At 33.1% G+C, this 22,553-nt stretch overlaps 8 protein-coding genes and 1 non-coding gene across 9 annotated transcripts; 8 read left to right on the top strand and 1 right to left on the bottom strand.

Annotated features, from left to right (window-relative positions):
- Positions 1–175: 175 nt before the first annotated feature.
- On the top strand, positions 176–4,516 carry TpMuguga_01g00438 (uncharacterized protein; the record flags this gene model as incomplete). The annotated part of the gene is made up of 1 exon (XM_760872.1): positions 176–4,516. The coding sequence occupies one exon, from the start codon at positions 176–178 to the stop codon at positions 4,514–4,516; it is 4,341 nt and encodes a 1,446-aa protein (XP_765965.1).
- A 68-nt stretch (positions 4,517–4,584) lies between these two features.
- On the top strand, positions 4,585–8,684 carry TpMuguga_01g00437 (GCC2 and GCC3 family protein; the record flags this gene model as incomplete). Its single annotated transcript, XM_760871.1, has 2 exons — positions 4,585–5,119; positions 5,149–8,684. 2 exons carry the CDS (start codon positions 4,585–4,587, stop codon positions 8,682–8,684), a joined length of 4,071 nt encoding a protein of 1,356 aa, XP_765964.1.
- Positions 8,685–9,262: 578 nt separating this feature from the next.
- TpMuguga_01g00436 (uncharacterized protein) lies at positions 9,263–9,816 on the top strand (the record flags this gene model as incomplete). Its single annotated transcript, XM_760870.1, has 3 exons — positions 9,263–9,305; positions 9,334–9,471; positions 9,542–9,816. The coding sequence occupies 3 exons, from the start codon at positions 9,263–9,265 to the stop codon at positions 9,814–9,816; spliced, it is 456 nt and encodes a 151-aa protein (XP_765963.1).
- Positions 9,817–9,891: 75 nt separating this feature from the next.
- Positions 9,892–11,010, top strand: TpMuguga_01g00435 (uncharacterized protein; the record flags this gene model as incomplete). The annotated part of the gene is made up of 2 exons (XM_760869.1): positions 9,892–10,147; positions 10,925–11,010. The coding sequence occupies 2 exons, from the start codon at positions 9,892–9,894 to the stop codon at positions 11,008–11,010; spliced, it is 342 nt and encodes a 113-aa protein (XP_765962.1).
- A 538-nt stretch (positions 11,011–11,548) lies between these two features.
- TpMuguga_01g00434 (uncharacterized protein) lies at positions 11,549–14,080 on the top strand (the record flags this gene model as incomplete). Its single annotated transcript, XM_760868.1, has 4 exons — positions 11,549–11,630; positions 11,662–12,351; positions 12,383–13,830; positions 13,985–14,080. 4 exons carry the CDS (start codon positions 11,549–11,551, stop codon positions 14,078–14,080), a joined length of 2,316 nt encoding a protein of 771 aa, XP_765961.1.
- A 119-nt stretch (positions 14,081–14,199) lies between these two features.
- Positions 14,200–19,790, top strand: TpMuguga_01g00433 (GCC2 and GCC3 family protein; the record flags this gene model as incomplete). Its single annotated transcript, XM_760867.1, has 2 exons — positions 14,200–18,852; positions 18,882–19,790. The coding sequence occupies 2 exons, from the start codon at positions 14,200–14,202 to the stop codon at positions 19,788–19,790; spliced, it is 5,562 nt and encodes a 1,853-aa protein (XP_765960.1).
- Positions 19,791–19,842: 52 nt separating this feature from the next.
- TpMuguga_01g01243 lies at positions 19,843–19,914 on the bottom strand. Its single transcript has one exon. It is a non-coding gene; the product is annotated as a tRNA-Trp (tRNA).
- Positions 19,915–19,937: 23 nt separating this feature from the next.
- Positions 19,938–20,843, top strand: TpMuguga_01g00432 (Leucine-rich repeat family protein). The gene is made up of 6 exons (XM_061304996.1): positions 19,938–20,085; positions 20,115–20,239; positions 20,272–20,361; positions 20,395–20,507; positions 20,541–20,683; positions 20,714–20,843. The coding sequence occupies exons 1-4, from the start codon at positions 20,007–20,009 to the stop codon at positions 20,449–20,451; spliced, it is 351 nt and encodes a 116-aa protein (XP_061161570.1). The 5' UTR covers positions 19,938–20,006; the 3' UTR covers positions 20,452–20,507; positions 20,541–20,683; positions 20,714–20,843.
- TpMuguga_01g00431 (uncharacterized protein) lies at positions 20,817–22,512 on the top strand (the record flags this gene model as incomplete). Its single annotated transcript, XM_760865.2, has 1 exon — positions 20,829–22,510. The coding sequence occupies exon 1, from the start codon at positions 20,879–20,881 to the stop codon at positions 22,508–22,510; it is 1,632 nt and encodes a 543-aa protein (XP_765958.1). The 5' UTR covers positions 20,829–20,878.
- Between the last annotated feature and the right edge of the window lie 41 nt (positions 22,513–22,553).

Genomic DNA, 22,553 nt, shown 5'->3' with positions numbered 1-22,553 from the left:
CTTGACATTATATTATATCTTACACATTTGAATAACTTTCTGTATTTCTATTATTAATTGTATATATTTTCTGTTTCAATCATTAAATATTAAAATTTTATAACATTTATTTTTAATTAACCTTTTAAAAACATTTCTATATTTTTTTAAATCATTCTTTTTATTCAACACATTAATGAAAATACAAATGAAGGTATTTAAGTTTCTAATATTGTTTTTAATTTTTAAATTATCACATGTCTTTTCTACACCAATACCTGACCCATTGGATTTCATTTATGTTTGTCTTTATGATACCGAATGTGATTTAAGATTAAAACTCAATTATAAACCAAAAAACGCCTATATAAACTTTTCTGATAACTGCTTTAAAAATGAAAAAACTGAAAAATTCGATCTTATATTTGATGACGTAACAGATGTACCACCTGACCCGCCTAAGCTAAAATTAAACTATTATAAAGCACTTTTTAAGCGCGATAATTGGCACCTTCCAAAAGGAAGAATATGTTTAGACAATCGACCTAAAAAATCCAATAGTTATGAAGACAAACATATTTACTTTATAAGACTTTCTACATTTTATTCAATCGACGATAATAACGATTTAGGGATAATTTTGGGTAACTATGATCAAAAACGTGTAAAACTTGTAGTTTCTAAGAAGTATGAATATAGAAATCCTACTGAAACTCTAAATTTTACATTATGTAACAATAAACTTGTTTCATATGTCTCCTTAAACAGTTTCATAGAACAATCTGACCCATTCAGTGTTGTTTACATTTTTCTTTTTTTCGAGAACGATACTAACCTTCCTACATTGTTGTACAGAATAACTGTATTTAATCATAGTAACATATCTTCTTTTGAACATAAGGTACTTGACAAACATATCCTCGCAGAAATAAAATTAAAAAATCCGAAACCTTTTAATGAAGGTGATCATATGTGGAAGCTTTCTAGTGACAAATTTTTCTTAAGTGCTCAGTCTGCTGAAGATATTGACGGACTCCCGAGCAGGTGCGGAGATAAAAATTTACAGTGGAAGATAGAACACATATTTCATAAAATAACTCCTGAAGGAATTATATTTCTACTTCCATTAGATCTTTACGGCAAAAAGGTGAGAATATGTGCCTCATTCAAAGGTGACAAATCTCCAGAACACAAAATACCTCTTTATACTTTTGAGGTAAATGATAAAACCTCTGGATACTTTAAAAATGTATTCTATTCAAACCCAATGGGAATAGCAGAAATTACCTTAAATTCAGATTTTCACCCACTGAGTGAAATAATGTTAGTTCACGCTTGTGATTTAGAGGATAATTCGGCAGTATCTAGAGTAGCCGACTCAAAAGTACCTAGGTCAGTATTCGATATCCAGAATTGCAGTAATGATGACCATAAAATCGGTCACAACACCGTCCTCACAAAATATAATTTTAATTTGTCATATAACACAGATGATCTATACCGTTCATTATACTACAAAAATGTTCTTTTTGATGATTTTATTCCAAATAAACTTGTATATTTACCAGACAAGAGTATTAAATCCGCCTCTGGAACCAAATGGATTAAATATAGTATGTTTTTGCCCAGATTGTACGTGGATAACCGTTACCCATATGTAATTCTAGCCTGTGACCGTTGGAAGCATACATTTTGCTTTACAGAAGATCAGTTTGATTCAGTTATGGGAATAGTTTACCCATCAAAAAGAAGCTTTTTAGAAATTAAAGCAAAATGGGAGGATGGAGATATGATAGCCGAAATCAAAACTAGTTCTTCAGAACAATTTTTAGTTAAACTAATTATGTCAAGAAACAGTCAGTATACAGACTACCAAACAATATGCAATGACAGAAAGGGAGTTTATCCACATTCATATAGTCATAGAGTTAAAGACTCATGGAAATATTATACCAACACTTTTAAGGGATTAACACCAGGTAAAATATATTACGTTTGTTTAATAAATCCTAAATCACACAAAGAACTTTCACAAAAAATTACCGAAATGCATTCAAAACAAACTACCTTACCTGATAAAATTATAGAATTTGATGTGAAATATGAAGTATCTTGGGACTTTATCGGAATAATTAATACCCAAACACCTCTTTCCGGCACGCATTTTATAATCAATAGACAGAATGACGCGATTAAGATCCTGGTCCCAACAACAGGATTCCCTGGTGTTACTTATTCTGTGAGATTTTTCTTTTCAAATGACTTCTCATTTAATTGTAAAATGCTTAAACCAACAGAATTAACCAACATATCTACATCTGCAAATCAGTACTCAAGTTTCATAACCTTTGTTACAGAAAATTACACATACAAAGAACAGATAAGTGAATCTAGAGACCAGGGAGGATTTTGGCTCCCTAATGATGGGCGTCGTTGGATTTCATTTGGAAATTATATTAGTTATTTTGGTGAATTTACACCGAAAGATAGAATTTACAAAGTATGTTCATGTGTACAGAAGGGTTGCTATTTCGCAGGAATTGCATCTGAATCTAAAATGCAGTCTTTAGAACTTAATCAAATTATTAAGTCTAATGATTTTTATGGTAGATTTATATATGGAGTTCGTATTTGCTTTTATAATAAGAGGAAACTATCATGTTTTACACAGACTGATAATCTTGAAACTTCATTCAAATCTGTTGTCAAAATAAATGTACCACTAGTTCAAATCAATCACATATCATTTGACGAAGAAAATAAACTAATGTGCTTATTATCACCAAATTCAGTCTATGTATACGAAGATGGGCCAGAACCAAGAATTATCATTTCTGGAATACATAACATGGAAATGATGTTCTCATTTTCAGATGCTACATTTTTCTTATCTTCAGAACATGTTTATGTTTCTACTGGTGAATCAAGAATCGGGCATTTGATAAGCGCCGAAATAGCTGGCCCAAAAGTGGAAGAGACAAAAACTATAAAATTCAATAAAGAACTTCAGGAGTTGGGTTCTATACAAATTCCACCACATCATGATATCAAAAACGTATATATTTATAAGGTGTCTGATAAAATTTATTCATGTTTTCTGATAACTGAAGATTTGTCTTTGGATTATTATAAAATAGAACTTGATTTTGAAAGTAAAAAAACCCACCTTGCCAAAAAGGTCGATGCCATTGATGTTAAAGATTTTTTCCCTGGAGTAACGCATGGAGTTAGATTAAACGTATCAACCAGAACCGTGGCTAATCAGGACCGGTTTATTATATTTCTGAGTCATCAAGAATCTGATGAAATCAAGGTTTTTTATCTAGATGACCATAAAATAAAGTACTATTCAATTGTAACAAGTATTCCTGGAACCATAGATTTTATAACAACAAAAACCCATATTATGTCATTGAACACCATTTCCTTTGAAAACCAGTTTCTCCAATATGTTATTCAGATAGAGTACGACAACTTGCTTGAAGTTTCAGTAAAATATCCAGAATTAACTGATCTTAGGTTCAACATTGAGTATTCCCTTCAACCAGAAATATCAAATGGCATACCATTGAGGTTTTATATATCTAAATATACTGAAGATGACAACGTTGCAGAAGAAGAAATACCAAATACAGGATTAAAATTGAACCGTTCAACAGGAGAAATTTCCGGAACATGTCGTTTTAGAGGATACTATGAAGTAGTTATTCACGTAGATTTTCTACTCGGTAAGACCTCGGTACCTCTTAAACTAATTTCGAGGTGCCCGCTTGGATATGAGTACTCTCCAGCATTTAGAGAGTGCTCCGAATGCCAAATAGGATTTTATAGACATATTTTAACCCTAGATACCTGTTTAAGATGTGAAGATTATATGCCTAATACGACAACGAAAGGTGTAGCTTCATCTAGTCCTCTGGATTGTCTTTGTAAACCCGGATTTTATAGCAATACCAAAACATGTATCAAGTGCCCAGAAGGAAAGTATAATGACGAGCTAGGAGCAATTTCTTGTGATAAAACATGTCTACCAAATCAAATTAGTTCTGTGGTAGGAGCTTCATCACGTGAAGAGCTAAAATGTATATGTATTCCTGGTTACTTTGATAAGAATGGACAATGCGAAGAATGCCAGCAGGGAACTTACTGTCCAGGAAAAAATGTAGTTTATAATTGTCCAGAAAATACCTCTACATTAGGACCTCGAAGCACATCAATAAGTGAATGTCTCTGTAACCCAGGTTATGAATTAACAGAAGATGGGTGCAAACCTTGTAACATTTATTCCTACAAATCAGCCATTTCAAATGAAAAATGTACTTTGTGTTCTTCAGACACTCCAGAAGGTGTTTATGCATACACTAAGAGCCCAGGATCAACAAGTAAATATCAATGCAGAAATTGTATGCCTGGCTTTTATTTCAACGGAACATCTTGCGTTCAATGCCCAGATAAATCATTCTGTAAAGGATTTAATTTCGATCCAATATCATGTGGAGCCAACTCAATAGTTACTAAAAGTATTTTACACAATTAATTACTTATTTATTAACGTGATATTTATTTAAACAACATTTAGGAAATCCGAGTTCTCAAGACGACTGTATGTGTCCAGAAGGGCATGGATTCACTACTATAGCCTTGGCTGGATCTACGTCTAGAAACTGCATTAAGTGCCCATTAAACACATTTCAACCAATAGATGGAACTCAAGCCTCTTGCATAAAGTGCCCAGAAAACACATATACTCTGAAAGAAGGGTCGACTTCATTGCTTCACTGTATACCACTACCAGGATATTTCAATCTTTTTGATGATTACAAGATTATGGCCCAAAACATCGAGTCGAATTACAATTTTTACAATGAGATTATTCTACAGTCCTTTAAAGTACACTGTTACAAGAGCGTAGAACTTATCTCACCATCCGTTATGATATTGAGAGAAAGTCTTGAATCTTGCGTAGAACTGTGTAAACTTAACCCTTATTGCAAGTATGCTCACTACTATAGGTTCACACAGTTCGCAGGATCAAGTGAACGCCCAAAAGAAAATTTTTGTTCCTTATATACAACTTTCGGTCATATAATACCTAAAATAATTAAAGACAACCCCGTCACCATTAGGGATGACAACCATGGTATGCATATTACTTCATTTAATTTTTAGGACCAGTTATATGTGAGATTATAAGGGATTACGTATACCCAACCTTTCTTCTTTGTCCCAGAAACTATTACTGCCCTGGCGGTCTCGACGCACCCAAGATCAAGTGTCCTTTAAACTCTGTAACACTATTTGAGGGGTCATCGAGACCCGATGATTGTCTATGTCTACCAGGATATTACCCATACGATAACGTTTGCGTCCCGTGCAAGAAGGGAAGTTATAAGCCAACACTATCAAATGAACTCTGTACAAAATGCCCTTCAAATACAACAACTCCAATGGAAGGTTCATTTTTCATTAATCAATGTACCTGTATAAAGAACAAATATGCAGCATCGTTCCCGCAACTAAAAAGTAATACACCAACAAATAGGCTCATACACTCAAATATCGTTGATGTACATGAGCACGACGCGAAGGATATTAATGAAAAACCTTTGGATATTGATTGGTTATTTAGTGAAAATGTAAAGGATTTAGTTAACACCAAGTTAAATTTTTATTGCTCAATATGCCTTTATGGATATTTCTGTAAGGGAATGTGGATGTTTCCAAAGGTCCACATGCCACCAGTTCCATGTTTTGCTGGATCCTCGGTCCCGTTTTCTCCTGATAATGAATCCACAACCTCATGTATGTGTAACCCAGGATATGGAATAAAACCATTAGGAAGTGATTTGGACTCAGGATTTGGATTAGAATGTGAAAAATGTTTACCTGGAACTTTCAAATCATCACATCAAAACGAACCTTGCCATGAAGCATGTCCAATGTATTCCTCATCACTGCCCGGATCTCAAAGTAAAGAAGATTGTTTTTGCATACCAGGATTTTATTATGATTTTGAAAATGGTAAGTTTCAGTGTAAAAAATGCCCATATGGTTCTATTTGTTACGGTGGTATGCAAAATGGTATCCACACCAAACCCATTCCAAAAAGTGGATATGCAATAGTAGATATAAACTATATTAGATATGAATCCTCTAGCTCCTTGCTTCAAATTTCATCTCAAAATAATACTTCTCTAGTCAGAAGTGATACAACCAGATTAACATATCCTTGTGTTACTCCAGCTCGCTGTGTATCAGGAGGAAAGTGTTCGGAAGGCTCCTCCGGACTCCTTTGCACAGAGTGCGATCTAGGTTATGATCTTTATCATTTTAATTCCAAGTGCAAAAAATGTTCAGGCACTATAAAGGAGCTGATTAAAATTATTATCCCTAGAATTACCTTGTATACCATAATAATTTTACTCTGCCTTTATAACAAACGAGCCAACAGTACCTCTGAGTTATCCTTGGTAACCATTTTCAAAATTCTATACAGCTATACAATATCACTTGTCCCCTTAGGAATCATCCCTTCAAACTCGCCTTCTACCATTAGAAAATTTTATAGCTTTTATGAAAAATTCTTTTACCATCCAATAAACTTCTATGCACATGTAGATCGAATCAATTGCTTCAGAAACCTGTCAGTATATATAGAATATATTTTAAATCACTTTGGTTTTGCGAAAAAAGTCCCAAAACTGAGTGAATTGAACTATATAGAAATTTGGTACCTGCAAAGGTACTTTGGAATATTTAAGCTTATATTTGACATTATATTTATTTTCATACTCGATTTCGTTTTTTACATACTAAATATAACATTCTCTATATTTAAAAGGTCGCTCAAAAGGCGGCTTAAAATGCTTAGAATAAAAATTGGCCCGAGTGATGTTTCTCTATCAAGATTTCATGATGAGAAAGAAATAAAATTTGAGAAACCGTCTGGAATACTGTTTCAACACATAATGGTCTTGATATGTTTACATTTACCGTCTTTAGCTTTAAATTCACTTTCTATTATATGGTATACAAAATTCCCACTAAGAGAAGGTTATGTGCTACTGCACATGCCAAATCAAATATGTACGTTTGCAAATAGAAACTTTTTGTTTGGCTCTATAGTTAGTGCATCGTCATTAGGCTTTATTTTTATATTACTTATATTTTTGTTCATTAAATTCAAGAATTGTGAGTACACCCAGGGATGGGGAAATATATTTATTACTGGTTACAGAAAAAAACACAGAAACTGGGATGTTATTCAATTGTCAAGACATATCCTAATCATTTTCCTTATAGTATGTAGGCATTCAATAGACTCTAATAAATCTGAAATTAACAGAATTTTGTTTTACCTAATAATTCACTTTGTCTACCTTGAACTAATATTCGTATTTAAGCCATATGACTCGAGATCGGACTTCGTATTTTATAATTTAGAAAAATATTTGATGGCTTCAAACATTTTTTCATCTACGTTAATGTACGGATCATATTTTTACAATTTTTCAATTGTTACGGGACTGCCGTTTATAGCTTCAGCGTTGTCATATTTGTTAATTTTCTTAACTCTATTGAGGGAGTTTATAACAGTTTGTTGTGTTATATCGAGACCCAAAGAATATTTTTGGAGAAATTTCACATTGTCTTTTTTATCATTTTTTAAACATAACCACTCATTACTCTACTTCAATCCGGATGATGACACCATGGTATTTGAAGCTTACAACGTTTCTAAAAAGAAACGAATAAATTCAATAATTGACTCTACATCTACTTACCGTGACAAAACCTTTTTAATTCCATGCTTAACAGAGGTTTTAAAGCTTTGCAAATCACACAAAAACATAAATAGATTGTCTCCGACCATTTTCTACTTCTACATCAGGCTTATAATCTGGATTTCCAGATGTATGAAGATTGATATTTTCTCTAAAAACATTACAAAAGATGAGATAATTGAGTATGTGCTGTATTTATACCTTTTCAATAAGAAATACAAGGGTCTTGCCAAGTTGTTTTTGTTAAATTACCCGTTCAACACAATAAAATCCCATGTGACTTACTCTCATCGATCAGAACCCTGTGATGAAACATGCGAAGAATTACAATATAAAACTTTAGATTATTGTTTTGACCACATTTCAGCAACTTTGCTTGTGGATGTATTATTTGAACAATTCTACGATGACGGACCAGTAACGCTCTCCCAATTTTATTATTCCTTGATAACACTCAGACGTATAGACAAATCTGAGTTAGTAAGAATCTATGAAATTTATGTTGAATATCTTGATTTTATTAGAACTTTCAGCACACGAATAAAGAAAACCAAGGTTAAATTAATACAAAGTGAAATAGATAAACTTGTAGAGGGTGTAGAACATGAGGGGGTTTACGGAGCCAAAATGTCAGAAAAACACAAAAGAACAGCTGAGCTTGAGAGTCTGAAGAAAGATGTCCAAGAACTTAAAGAGTCTGAAGAAGAAGAAAAGAATCAAATGAACTCACTAGTAACTAGATTTTCAAGAGTCTCAGCCCTGAAAGCCGGGGTCGAAAAAGTTTTATCAGAAAATTTGACCAATGATGAAATACTAGATTCGATATCAAAATTGCAAAGGAAATCAGCAGCCAAGAGACGATCAGGTGTAGTTTCTAACAAGAATAAAGTCGACTCTATTTTTAAATTACAAGTGACATGAATCTAATTATGTTAATATTATTACACATTATTTTATGCCTGAATAAATGAATAAAATTTTTCTTACACAATTATTTGTATTTATTTTATTTGTAAAAGACTCTAAATCCACAGGTTAGTTAATTAATCCTAATTTTAAAATTTAGACTTATTAAAAATCATTTGCAATATATCGCAATATGGACCATGTGAGCTGGCAGATAAGATTCCCCCAAATCATAAAGGGTTTAAATTATACGTAAAAGAATACGTTAATTCAAAAACAGACTGTAGTTATAAAATGAAACTGCTTGATCCTGATTTAAAGTACGAAGGAAATAATTCTCCAATGATTTTGTGCTCAAAAAACACTGAAGGAAAATATGAAAAAATAGCAACAATAGAATACTCAGGCTTGTTTTTAACATTTATAGGGTTTTAGGAATTGGAGTTTCAAAATTGACTGATTCTATTACATTTGGAATTCCATGGAAGAAAAATGCAACATTGTATCTACCACTGAATGAAAATCCATCTAACACAAATAAACACCTGTTTATAGCACTTAAGAACAAAGATTGTTCTGGTCCTATGATATCAATGGGCTCTTTATCAAAAAAGGGCTTCAAAAAAATAAATGAAGGTAAAATAAATTATAATTTTATTCCCAGGTCAATGGTCTGTAACATACATTTCTGGCGAGTCATTGGTCAAATTCTTAACTAATCCTGTATTATGTTATTGTGACAAGGACGTTTGTGACGATGATTCGAAATACGACAAAAAACTCTGCAATATGGATGTAGATGGTAATAAATAGTATATTTATTTCATCTTCAGGCCCTGTAATCGACTCGTTTTTTGCATTAAAATGTGTAGTTGGAATTGATTGTATTATTGAAATACCTGGAAACTATATTAATACAAAAAATTGCTACTACATGTCCACATCAGCAAATGATCCCGTTTTTGAAAAATTGTTGAAAGTTTCTGAAGGTAAATATCTTTATTACATGGATAAAGATAAGCATATTACTGATGTCAAAAGTGAGCAAGAAAATGTCATTTACTGGAGTCCTGATTGCAAATATGAAAAATTTAAAGTATGCTTAGGATATATTAAAGTTTTAAGTAAGATATTAATCATGATATAAGATATAGGTATTTATATTGGTGAGCTCTACTTTTCTCCGCTAGGAACCCAAGAACTCGTTTTTAACAACAAAGAAATGTTCAACTGCGATCGATCACACGCTTTGATATACAGTCAGAAATTTAATACCAGAGATCAAATATCAAAATCAAAGTTATGGAATTTGGAGGAAAAGGTCAAAATAACCTCAAATTCTGTCAAATTCAGTATAACCTTTGACAACATCTACGAATATGTCCTCAAATACTGCGATTTTTGTGATGAGAGAATAAAATGCAGAGATGACGACGTTTATAATTATTACCCTGAAGTTGGTACCATTACTTTAAGAGGTATTTTAAAATTAATTACCAAATGAACTAGGGGTTTCATATTTTCAACGAGCATCGTGTGATTTGTCAAAAAATTGTAGTATTAAGTTGAATACAATTAACATAACATCGAGTTCCAATTCAAATTCTAGAATTTTAATCTCAAAAAGCTGTGGAAATGTACCACCTCTAAAATTTTTGGCAGATGAGGGTTTATCAGAAATTGAACCGTATGGTTCATTTACCAGATTTAATTGGACAAGAATTAATGTGGATGCTGAGATTCAATCCGGAACTGTATTTAAACTTTGCTTCTGCTCTAAGATATACATAAAAAATCGAAATTGTAATTACGAAGACCATACAATTCATGTCGGATCACTTTTGGACTTTAGTTTGATTTAAAATATTATATATTATTATCATTTAGGTTCAATTAATGCAGAACAAACGTGTTGGATTGGATCACTTTGTGATATACCTATAAATAATTTTTATTCAAAAAGTACTGGAACAATGTCATTGTCAAAGTCTTGTTCAAGCCACCAACCAATAGAAATAGATAATACAAGTGATATTTTTGAGCTTACTCATTACCAAAAAGGAAGGGATACAATAACCCTAATAACTTTTAATGTCAACTTGAACAGTAATTTAAAGTCTTAATTTTGGATTATAGAGTCCATGATTGGAATGTATGAAATTTGCTGGACAAGGAATGAAGTAAAAACAGCTTTTTCCTTATTTACAACGGTCAATATAAAAGGTTATATATTTTATTATTAAACATTTGTTTAGCTTTTGAACTTGAAAAGATAAAATATTACATTCCTTTGGATTCGAAACTACTTGTTAAAGCTAAAGGTATAAATTGTCAAGAATAATTAAAATTTAGATCGATTCGAGGAAGAACATTATATTTTAATTCAGGAAGATTGTAATTCATCGGGAAGTAGTTTCAACCAAAGAATACGATTTAGAAATAGAGGAATTCTATTGGAAAAGGTTTTATTTTATGGAACATCAAAAATATGTTGGTGTAAACCAAGTTCAAAATACGATTGTGGACTTATTGAGCACTTCAAAACTGAAATATCTGAACTTTTTATATCTGGAATATTGTTTTCCAATGAAATATTTTCTTGTGATTATGGTCACAAATGTATAATAAATTTAACATTTAAAACATTCGTTAATATAACAACTTCTCAAAATAAATTTAACTATGGATCAAGTTTAATAATAAAAAAGGTATCTTGTTAAACTAACGTAAATTTTGATTAGGGTCAATGTGATAATTCACATTCGAATGTACGTTCCGTTCTGAATTTAGTTAAGTCAACTTCGCCGGTTGTAATATCGAAGAATAATAATATTTATATTATTCAATATAATTCAATATATGAAAGCCCGACGCCAACAATGTTAAATCCATGGTTTTATAATTTGTGCTACAAAACTCTCTCCAATGAATACTTTAAATTTTCAAAAATTTCACTATCTGGTAACCATTCATTTTAAATATTAAAATTTAGGAATATATTTCTTCCAATCTAAAATAGTAGTCTACTTTGGGAAGCCTTTTACCTTGACATTGAATGCGCATGATTACAACGATAAAACCAGGATTTTTTTCTCTGTTGTTTCAACCTGTTCAGACACATCCAGTTTAAATACAAACTTTTCAATATCAATGAGGGAAGAGCCGGACCTAATTTACAATGAAAATGGAAAGGATGTTATCGTCTTCTCAGGAATTGTTATTACAAAAAATTACAATACAAAACTCTTGTCTGTAAAGGATGAAGCGAATGCCAGAAGAGTTAATATAAAACAGATGCTACATCTTTGTGTAAAATTAAACGATAAGCATATTTACACTAAAAACGATTATCTCGTAACGGGACCTAGGCAAATTAGTAATAATGACCTAAATAAACAAAAAATATTTGAAACAATTTTGAATTATAAGTGGTACAGTAAATTTAACAATGTACTTCTAATAACTTTCATTTCTAAAGAACATGAGGAGGTTAATTGTGAGAACAATGACTTCAATCCGTATTCTGAAAATGTAACATATTCATTTTACAATTTTTCAAGGACTTTCATTAACATTGACAAATATTTAAATATTAAAAATTCACTACTTTGTTGGTGTGGAGGCAAAAATTGTAAATCTGTTTCAGACTATTCGACAACTCTGTTGTTTCCATCGTTTACAGGTTATATTTATCTACTTCAAATTATATTTAGGAGTTAATACAATTATAACTGAATTAACTGATGAGCCAATAAAACTTATTTATTTTGGTTCAGAATTAACCATTTTCGATGAATTCAGAGTAGTTGATTCTAACGCTAAATGCGGTAAGATAAACTCCTCGAAAATGTCAAATAATTTATTATCAACTTCCACTCTACTCGAAGATATAGACCCAGATTTTAAATTCGATAAGAACAATTATGGGTTGGTTAAAAGTTACTCATTTAACAATAAAAAATACATTTGGGAATCTTTTCAACTGATGCTTACCCAAACGAATAAAAAAACTCTTCTCTACAAGATATGTTTTTGTTCATTTATTCTCAATGAACAATGTAAATCAGATCACGATTTTATTGATACAGCTGGCTATATACTTAAAAATAAAACTAAACCAAAAATAAAGTCGATGTTACTAAGAATATTCATTTCTTATTCTGATAGCTTGAATAAAACTTGTTCCAGGAAGAATGAGAATTCTTATTTATCAGTGGGTTATTCATTTAGAGTTGAAGGTGACCTTAAAATTGCCACCCAATTTGCAACTAATTTCGTTGGCAGATACTCTGAAAATGAAGGTTTTATTTATGAGTCATGTATAGTTGAATCTGGACTCGATGAATTTAATTCTAAAAATTATATAAGATTTTTAATACAAAACAAAAGTGGAATATATATAAAACAAAAGTTAAACATAAGGGCAGCTGTACTTCAAAACATAATCATTCGAGGTAGCAACCTTTCAAAGGATTATGTTTATAAATTGGCAATTATAAGTGTTGATTTGAACTGTAATAGTTCACCAACCGACAACATTCAATTAATTGATTCGGCTCCTTTAGAAAATAGTAAAGGCATTTTGTTTGAAAAACTAATGGTTCACCAAGAAGGGACATATAAATTATGCATTAGTATGTCTAAAAATGCAGCAAATGAAACAGAACAAAATAAAGAAGACGAAGATGACAAAGAATCTAGTAGCTCTCAAAGTGAAACGACAAATCTCGAATGGTTACATTTTGGATTTCTGAGAGTTAAGAAATATTATATTAACTATACATCTGATTTGATTTATTTTGATTGCGAAGGTTGTGAAAATAGTGAAAATAAACCCAATCTGAATCAGGAAAAGAATGAAACTTGTTCTATAACTGGTTACAAAAAATTGGTTCAGCTTTGTGTTTTGAAAGAAGAGCAACTAATTATATTGTCAGATTGTAATAATAGGCTTTGGGCTGTAATGTTTGACGTTAGAAATGGAGTTGTAAATGTGTCAAAGGATAAACTCAGATTGTTTATGAATTTTGTAGGGAATGAAACAGAGGGAAGCTGGATACTGTGTAAGGAAATGAAGTTTCAAAAGTCACTTGTTTTTCTAGGTGAGAAATATGCGGTAGTAGTTGATCTTCCAATTCAGCGTACCAGCTTAACTTTCCAAGTAGTTTTTCCTCATTTACTTGTGAATCCATTGGACATAGCGATGATTAATAGTAATACGTTTTTAATCTCAGATGGCCATAAAAGAGTCATCTATTCTTATATAGTGCCTGGATCTGGAACTCCCATAATTGTTAAAAAAAAGATGGTTGTAGAAGATGTTTATTGTAACAGCATACTTTCAGAGGTTGAGACTGGAGTGCCAGCAGACAATTCTAAGTTATTTTGCCTGGACCCTGAAAAAAACTTGATTAATACCTATAAATTAAGTACTTCGCAGCCCAGACCTTCCCTTTCCTTGTTTAAAAGTTATGATGGCATATCTGAAAACAACTATGTAGCTGTAGGTTATCTGGATAAACCATCTTCAATGGATTTTTATACTGTTGCGTTCATGTCGGAAAAGCATACTTTATTGGTTGTCTCTGAACACACGACTGGTAGGATAATACTGTTCAAAACTGTGAATGATGAGCTTTCTGGATACAAGGTGATGTATTCTAGAGGATTAATTTCAAAAATCACACTTGATTCAAACAACAAAATGATTTATATTTCATCTTGGAGGAGCAATTTAGGTGCAATAGAGCAATTTGTACAAAATAAGCCCATTAATTCATATGTAAATTTGAGTTTTTACTACAATGTTTTGGATAAATATCAGAGTGGAGATGAAATTAATTTAATGCCAACCAAAAAGGGAGATTATTTTGAGTTTTTCTATGAAAAAAAGGACCCAAAAACTCGTAAGGGTCATAGCGCAACTCTACAACAGTTAGGATTATCAAACGATTTTAAAACTGGGGTAATAACTGGGAAAATAAATGTGACTGGGAGATATACGATAACAATATATGGAGGAAACTTACTCAAACATGTCTCAACAACTTTCACAATATTTGCATCATGTGCCCCTGGACATCAATTTAATAAAGCACTGAGAAAATGCGAACAATGCCCTGTTGGAACATATAGAAATGATGAAAATGAGGACTTTTGTATTCCTTGCTCCTTAAAAAAACCAAATTCTACCACTAAACAATTGGGTTCAAGGCACTTTTGGGAATGTTTGTGTAGACCAGGATATTATTTTAAAGGTGGAAATTGTGTGTTATGTGAGCCCGGAACATTTAAAGATGATATTGGTGATACTCCTTGCCCAGGTACTTGTGGAAATAACGTAACATCAGAAGTGGTTGGAGCAAAATCACTCGAAGAATTACACTGCTACTGTGAACCGAAATTTTACAATATAAAGAATGTAGGCTCACCTGAGGAAACAATTCCTTTGGATTTGCTAAATTCAGTAGGAATGGGCTCAAAATTTGGAATGAAGTACGAAGAAATTGAAGTTGCAAGTCCAATTTGTGCACCTTGTGATATTGGATATTTCTGTCTCGGGGGAGATTCCCCTCCTAACTTATGTGGATTAGGGAAAAGCACAATCGATCGATTTAGCTCTAGTGAAGCTGACTGTGAGTGTGACAAAGGATACGGATACACCTTTTCTGGTTGTGAGCCTTGTTCTCAATTCGGGTACAAGGATACTGTGGGTAATATTCCATGCACATATTGCCACGCACATTCAAACAAAAATGAAGCTAGGCCTCTAAATCAGAACTCGGATCTTTTTAGATTTAATTTAGAATGCGCCGTATCCAACGAGGATGATTTAGGAATTTATCAATTATTCTCAAACCACTTGGAGAAATTTCAAAATGAAACTTCAAATACTGTTTTAGTTACAAATGAACTGGGTTCAACGTCTGTAAAGGATTGCAGATTTTGTATTTCAGGTTATTATTTTAACATCAACGCTAAAGATTGTTACAAGTGTCCATACAATTCATACTGTCCTGGATTTGACAATCAACCTAGGAGGTGTGGGTTGAACAGTATTTTAAACCAAGATAAAGCTCTTTCTGCAATTGATTGTACTTGTCCAATGAGATACGGAAATATTTATATGTATCGTAATCCCATCAACCTATCGGTTGATTGTCACCAGTGTAAAGTTGGGTTCTTCCAGCACTTAGAATCAAGTGATATATCATGCCTACCCTGTCCGGATAACACAACAACTCTGTCAGTTGGATCCAAAAGCATTTTATCATGTATCCCAGAAAAAGGTTATTTTATTAAAGTTTTGCTCACAGTTGAGCATTCTTTATTGGTGGAAGATGACAACCATACTGAGTCTGAATCTTTTGAAAGCAAATATATCAAAGAAAGGACTGATTCTAATGAACTAAAGGTAAAATGTGTAATGGCCAAAAAGAACAGCATCAGTTCAAGGCATAGCACTACTGTTTTAAGGGAGACTGAAACGGCCTGTTCTAAGGAATGTTTGCGGAATATATATTGTACAGGTTACTCTTTTGGGGAGGATGGTTATTACCTTAATAAAAAATCAACACCTTATACAACCAATCAAGTTAGATTGTATGATGGAACCAGATTCATTAATGTAGAATTTAAAAGGTGTAAATTATATTTTTTCGACCTTCAAATTAAAGATAATTATGAGGAATCTGAAACTATCAAACTTTGTGAAGTTGTTTATAATTTTCCGTTTAAGGCTGTTTTATGTCCACTAAACAGTTTTTGTACTGGTACTAGAATTCCAACCCCGTGCCACGAAAATTCAGTAACGCTTGAAATAGGTTCTAACACCGTTGAGTCATGTCTTTGTAAGGCAGGGTATGAGCCATCGAAACTAGTCAAGAACCAGTGTATTCCTTGTAGCATTGGGTGGTATAAGGAAGAAATTGGCAATTTTTCTTGCTTGAGGTGTCCAGATAAGTTTAAAACTTATAAAATGGGTTCAAAACATGCTTCTGACTGTGCTTGCACTCAGGGCTACTATGCTGTGGTAGAAAACTCTGAAAATATGCCGATTGCAACTAAATACATTGTAACTGGAAAGTCAATTTATAAAAGTGATAAGGAGGTTATGATTGAGCTAGATTTGAAAATTGATGATTACAATAGGATAAATTTTGTGAGTGATTCTGCCTATAAATTATCGTTAACCGATTCTTTATTCTTAGTTCCGTCTGAAATAAATGGCTCTGAAAATAACAATTCTCGTAAAATAAAGTGTGAGAAGTGTTTAACTGACCATTATTGTCCTGGCGGATGGTTTGGAGACGTAGATTCTGATGCCAATAGTGAGTCTAAAATAAGTGAATTAAAGTATAAAATTCATAATATTTCCTACAAGTGCCCTTTTGGTTCTGGTATACCTCCTCAATCCACCAATCCATCTTCATTGTCACAGTGTTTATGTCTACCCGGTTATATGCCAGAGGGAAAAGATTTCCAAGAACAAAAGATAAATTTTAAAGGGTTGGACCAGTACTTTACTTCAGTGTTGGCTGATGTTGTTAAGAGAACATATTCAAATAGATGTATTCCATGTGAGCCTGGGATGTTCAAGGAGGGTCAGGAGAACTCACCTTGTAGTGGAAGATGTATGGAGTATGCCACAACATATGGTGGCTCAGTTTCAAAAAGTCAATGTTTTTGTCAGTATGGTAGATACATGAGGGTGAAAAAACCTAAGAATACAGGAGATGAGTATCATATATCTAATAATTCAGAAAATGAGGTTGATGGGTATAAAAATCTAAAGTGCTCAAAATGTATGGAAGGTGCAAAATGTCCGGGAGGGTTAGACATTGAGATTGTTAAGTTATTAAAGAAGGACTATAAATTTGATTCAATTAAGCTGAGTGATCATGTTATGCCTAAGCCGAAGCAGGGTTATTACCCAGCTTATCCTGCTTACAATAATATTGAAAATAGTAGCAAAATTTGGGACCCGAGTAAACAGAACGTATCTATAGTAGAGAGAGTATACACTGAATTTGTAGAGTTCCACCCCTGTAATTTAGAGTTCAGATGTGGCTCTCAATTCCCCGGTTACTGTTCCCGTGGTTCTGATGGATACCTTTGTGGCAGATGTATAAGAAATTACGACAATTCCCACTTCAGAACAGACTGCACTGAATGTAACTCTATTCTGAATGAAATTTGGTTGTATTTATCACTAAAAGCATTGATTTATTCAATGGTGTTGATCTTGGCGATTTTTTTATTCTACAACCAAGTTGTATGCTTTGTTCTCATTAAAATATTTATAGAATTTTACTTTACAATGCTTCCCTATGGGATAATTAGTGTATTTACAAACTCGAGCATTAAGAGGTTTGTTCCCGTACTCAACAGTGTATTTGCCTATCCTCTAAGGTCCTTTGCTTATTTGAGAATCGGATGCATATTTAAGAATACAGATTATATTATTTTATGGTACGTTCAGAGGATAACTTCAATTTTAATACCGGCTATTGATTCCATTATTCTGTTTCCAATTTGTCTAATTTTTTTAAAGTTGGTTGGAATAATTTTTAAAAACAGTTCAAATGCCAGTGATATAGATGCTTTTGGAAGGGATTATATCATTAGGGATAATTATAAAGTGTTATTTTTTCGAATCTTGGCAATTTGTTACTTTATTCAGATGCACTTTATTTGGATTGAGTTGTTGCAGATGGTTTGGTGTGTAAAAGTGAGATACAAGAGGCAACCTTGTGTTTCAGTTTTATTACACATGCCTGTTGAACTATGTGCTATGAAAAATTTCAGGTTTGTAGTGTTTATCACAGCCGCGATTTCTATTGTAGTTTTATCTTTTTGTTGTTTTTGTTGTTACATTTCAATTCACAAATTTGACAGAATTGGAGAGATGTTTGGTTTTGGTTATCGAAGAGGATTTAAGGAATGGGATTCAGTTGTTCTGTTAAGGAGATTTATAATATCTATTATTTGTACAATTCAGATTGGGATTATTTCACCTGCTGAGTCGGGGCGTTTAAGGATAGTATCGAGTATGATGTTATCCTGTCTATTTGCTGTGCTTAATTTCACCCTTTATCCGTTTAACTTGAGGAGCGATAATCTGTTTAATAAAATGCAAATGTTGGGGATTTGTGTTAACATTTTAACAGCTTGTATTATTCAGGTATTAGTTTATGAGTTAATTTTGATTAGGGGAGTTTCAGTTATGACTTTAACTTTGGTAGTCTGGCTCCGATTTTTCTATTTGGTGGATATTGTCTAATCATTCTTTGGTACATTATTGTTGAGATATCGAAATCAACTGCAATCAGAGGTGATCCAGAAGATTACGGAGGCGGAAGTTTCGGGAGATTCTTTAGGAGAATTGTTGAGTTTTTTACACTATGGCACACAAATGCTGAAATAACTCTAAATCTTAAGAAAAAATGTATAACAGTTGAACCGCCTTTTGAGCTTTTGAAGGGCAGGTTTGTGAAATATAGAAGTGTTAATGCCAGTTTGAGTATTAGTAGCAGGAATGCTGTATCTTTATCAATTAGGGAGTCACTAAACAGGCTAATCTTGGAGAAAAGGAGGACGTTTGTTCCAAGCTGGTGGCTAGAGTTTGTAGTAAACTATACCATGTTGAGATATGATTCGTACAAAAGGGGTGTTGCTGATTACACAAGAATTGAGGATATTGTAATAACTCCATGGCTGATAAGCAAATTCACTCTAGAACCGTTCCAGGAGGATTTGATAGACTGCATAGAGGAATATGATCCTGAGAGGCCTAACCTTTTAAAAGAGGTCATTCATAAGTACAATCAGGCGAAGTCTTTTGTTTTCGGCAGGCTTAAATCATGCGGAGAGGTTAAGGAAACGAAATTTGACAAGATGGTTGAAATGATACACACTAAGCGGATTCTAGAGGAAAGACTGGAAAAGTTAAACTTAAAGCTTGAAAAACTAAAGAAAAATGCGGAACAAGGTGAAAAGGTTGTGGAATATGTTAGGAAGATTCAAAGGGGAGTTAAGAAAATATTAGATACAAACCTCACGAATGAAGAGATTCTAAGGAGAATTGAGGAACATAATAAAAATTTAACTAACAAAAAGTAAATGTAATTTTTATAGTAAGAATTGTAACGTATTTAATTTTATATTAATAAAGTGAGCCCGAAGGGATTTGAACCCCCAACCTTCCGATCTGGAGTCGGACGCGCTACCGTTGCGCCACAAGCCCTCAATTTGGGTTTAAAATTTATTTTTATATCGTGAACGTAGAATCACAAACCCACAATTTTGATTTTATTTGTATTTTAGTGTATATTTATAATGAAATTGAGCCCTGATATAATTTCAAGGGGGTACCATCTTTTATGTCCCACAGGAGATCGCACTTTATCTTTGAGGGGTTAGTTTAGGTGTTTAATTGATGTTTAGGTTTAAGAATCTCCGTAATTGCTAACCTCGGAACCACAAATGACGATTATGATTCTATAGATCTTTCAAACAATGATATAATAAAGTTAGAAAATTTCCCGCTACTAACTAGGCTTAAAACTTTGGTAATTTTCCTCACTTCATCATTAAATTTTAGATTGTTGCCGGAAATCGCATTTCCAAAATCGCTAATGATATTTCAGAATCCCTTCCAAACTTAACTTCTTTGGTTTTAACCAATAATTCCGTACGTTTTAATGTTTCAACATGGAATCTTCAGATTACAAGCGTTTCACAACTTGAGCCACTCTTCAACTGTATTCCACACATTTTCTAATATATTTTAGGTAAAAAATTAGAAAGGCTAGCCGTACTCGACAACCACGTCGTTGCGTATGTTTTTACCAATGTGTTATATTATTTTAGTGTTCCTCACTTCAGAGAGTACCTAATTCACAAGATTCCTTCACTAAAATATTTAAATTTTACTAGGATTAATCAGAAGGAACGGGAGGAATCCAACACTCTCTTTAATTCTGACAAGAGAGACAAACTGTTGGCTGAAATGGGTTTGTTCTTTACTATTCATTGAAATTCAGGATACACACTAGAAAATAACAATAATGAAGATGAATAATTTAGTTTTGTAAATTTATTCTTTTATACTATCACGCTTGGAAAATTGCCAGATTGTAAATTGTTTAGATTAAATCTTTTAAAGATGATTCATCTTATTTGTATACATGGTAATATTTTAATTTATAATGTTTTTTAAAATTTTATTAAACTCGGTTTCTTTTTGCTGTTGTTTTCGCTACTTTAATAATGTCGAACACTTTTATACACATTACCCTAATTTTTCTGTAAAATATCCAAATTCCAGCTCACATACTGATTTTTCAGTAAATTTATTTGAACCGGCTGAAATAGAAGCTGTAAATCCCAGGATTCCTTCCCCGAAGCCTAAACCTCCTCCTATCTACATCCTTGACGACCCTTTGTCTGATTTCAGGATTAAAAATTTCGGAAGTTCTAGAATTACAACACCTTTAAACATAACTTCCTTGCCCATTGTCCAAATTGAGCATCAGGATAAGAACAAGCTTGTTCTTTTCAGGGACGGAAGGGAGATTCTTTCATTTTACGTCAATAAATTGATCTCTTTTTTATCGAATTACAGAGAGTGGTCTCAGGCTTATGATCCTGAACCAGATGATTTCGCTAATCTCGAGATTTACAACCCACTCAAACCTAACACATACTATGCTCTCGTTTTCTATTGCGCCTGGCAATCTGAATCTATCGCACTCGTTAGGGCTGTAGATCAGCTTCTGGGTAACTATTACTTCACCAGGCATCCTCCCATAACTCACAAAAAGAAACGTGAAACACTTAATGACCTCATTGAGGAGTTAGAACGGCGTCAAAATCTAAAGGAGAAGTACGAATTGGAGGTTCAAAAGGCCAAAAGGAACAACTTGCCAATCCCTCCTGAGCCTGACTACGACAATATTCAGCCAGTAAAATTCACCTTAACAGTTTCAGACTTGGATGAAACTCTTAAAATCTTGGAGTTTTCTAAGGAGAAATACGATTTCAACTGGTGGATGCCCATGTTTGGCCACATCAAGTACAACAAGCTCGTTGACAAGGCCTTTAATGAGCTTTACAACACCAGTTACAAGGACGTTAAATCGGCTGAGGAACGAAAAAAGTATAAACTCATGGACCAGAAGAGGATTATCCAAATCGACAAAAGGGACCACAACAGGCCTGTGAATGTGAACTTCGTCTTCGTTAGGCTTGCCAACTCCATGATGTTATCGAATTCGAAAAAGGGTTTAAAGCGTCATAAGCGGTTTATCCAATGCCACGAGAAGGAGTTTAGGTACAACGAGATTATGCTCCGTCTTCTGATAGAGCAGGAGGTTTACTACGAGAATATGCCTGTGGTGCAGCTTTTCAAGTGTGCTGAGCCTTCAAGTTCACTCCCTTTCGTTTACGGATCCAAGACTAACCAGGCTCTTCCATTTAACAAGAACTTAACCTTTTACAAGAGGAACCCCTTTGAAATATCTCAACACGTTAAGTTTGGTCTACCCACTTTCAGAAAATGTAATCATTTGTCCGTTTCAGACGATTTCATTCACCTAGGCAACTTCATGAACCTCTCATCGCTTAGACAAATAGACTCCTTCGACTCAGTTTTCCAGACCGATTTGGACTTCTTGGACCTTTTCGCCAACACTAGAAACATGACTCGGAAAGACATGGCCAACATTGACCCTGTTTTCCACGCCCTCTCACTCATGTATAAATTCCAACTAATGAAAATTATCCAGGCTAGACCCAAGAAAGAGGAATATATAATATTAAACCCTAAATCTTTTAGATAATACACGTATACAATAGTTAATATATTGTATATAATAATCAATA

The sequence above is a fragment of the Theileria parva genome, chromosome 1 (genome assembly GCF_000165365.1).
Source record: "Theileria parva strain Muguga chromosome 1, complete sequence, whole genome shotgun sequence".
In the NCBI taxonomy this organism is placed as follows: Eukaryota; Apicomplexa; class Aconoidasida; order Piroplasmida; family Theileriidae; genus Theileria; species Theileria parva.
Note: the sequence above shows the minus strand (reverse complement) of the source record. Positions and strands in the feature narration are given on the sequence as shown.

Bases quoted from the DNA above. Each gene is read 5' to 3' on its own strand.
- TpMuguga_01g00432 (XM_061304996.1), top strand. From the start codon at position 20,007: ATGAAATTGAGCCCTGATATAATTTCAAGGGGGTACCATCTTTTATGT. The intron at 20,086-20,114 runs GTTAGTTTAGGT...ATTGATGTTTAG, and splicing joins TCGCACTTTATCTTTGAGGG to GTTTAAGAATCTCCGTAATT. The intron at 20,362-20,394 runs GTACGTTTTAAT...TGGAATCTTCAG, and splicing joins TGGTTTTAACCAATAATTCC to ATTACAAGCGTTTCACAACT.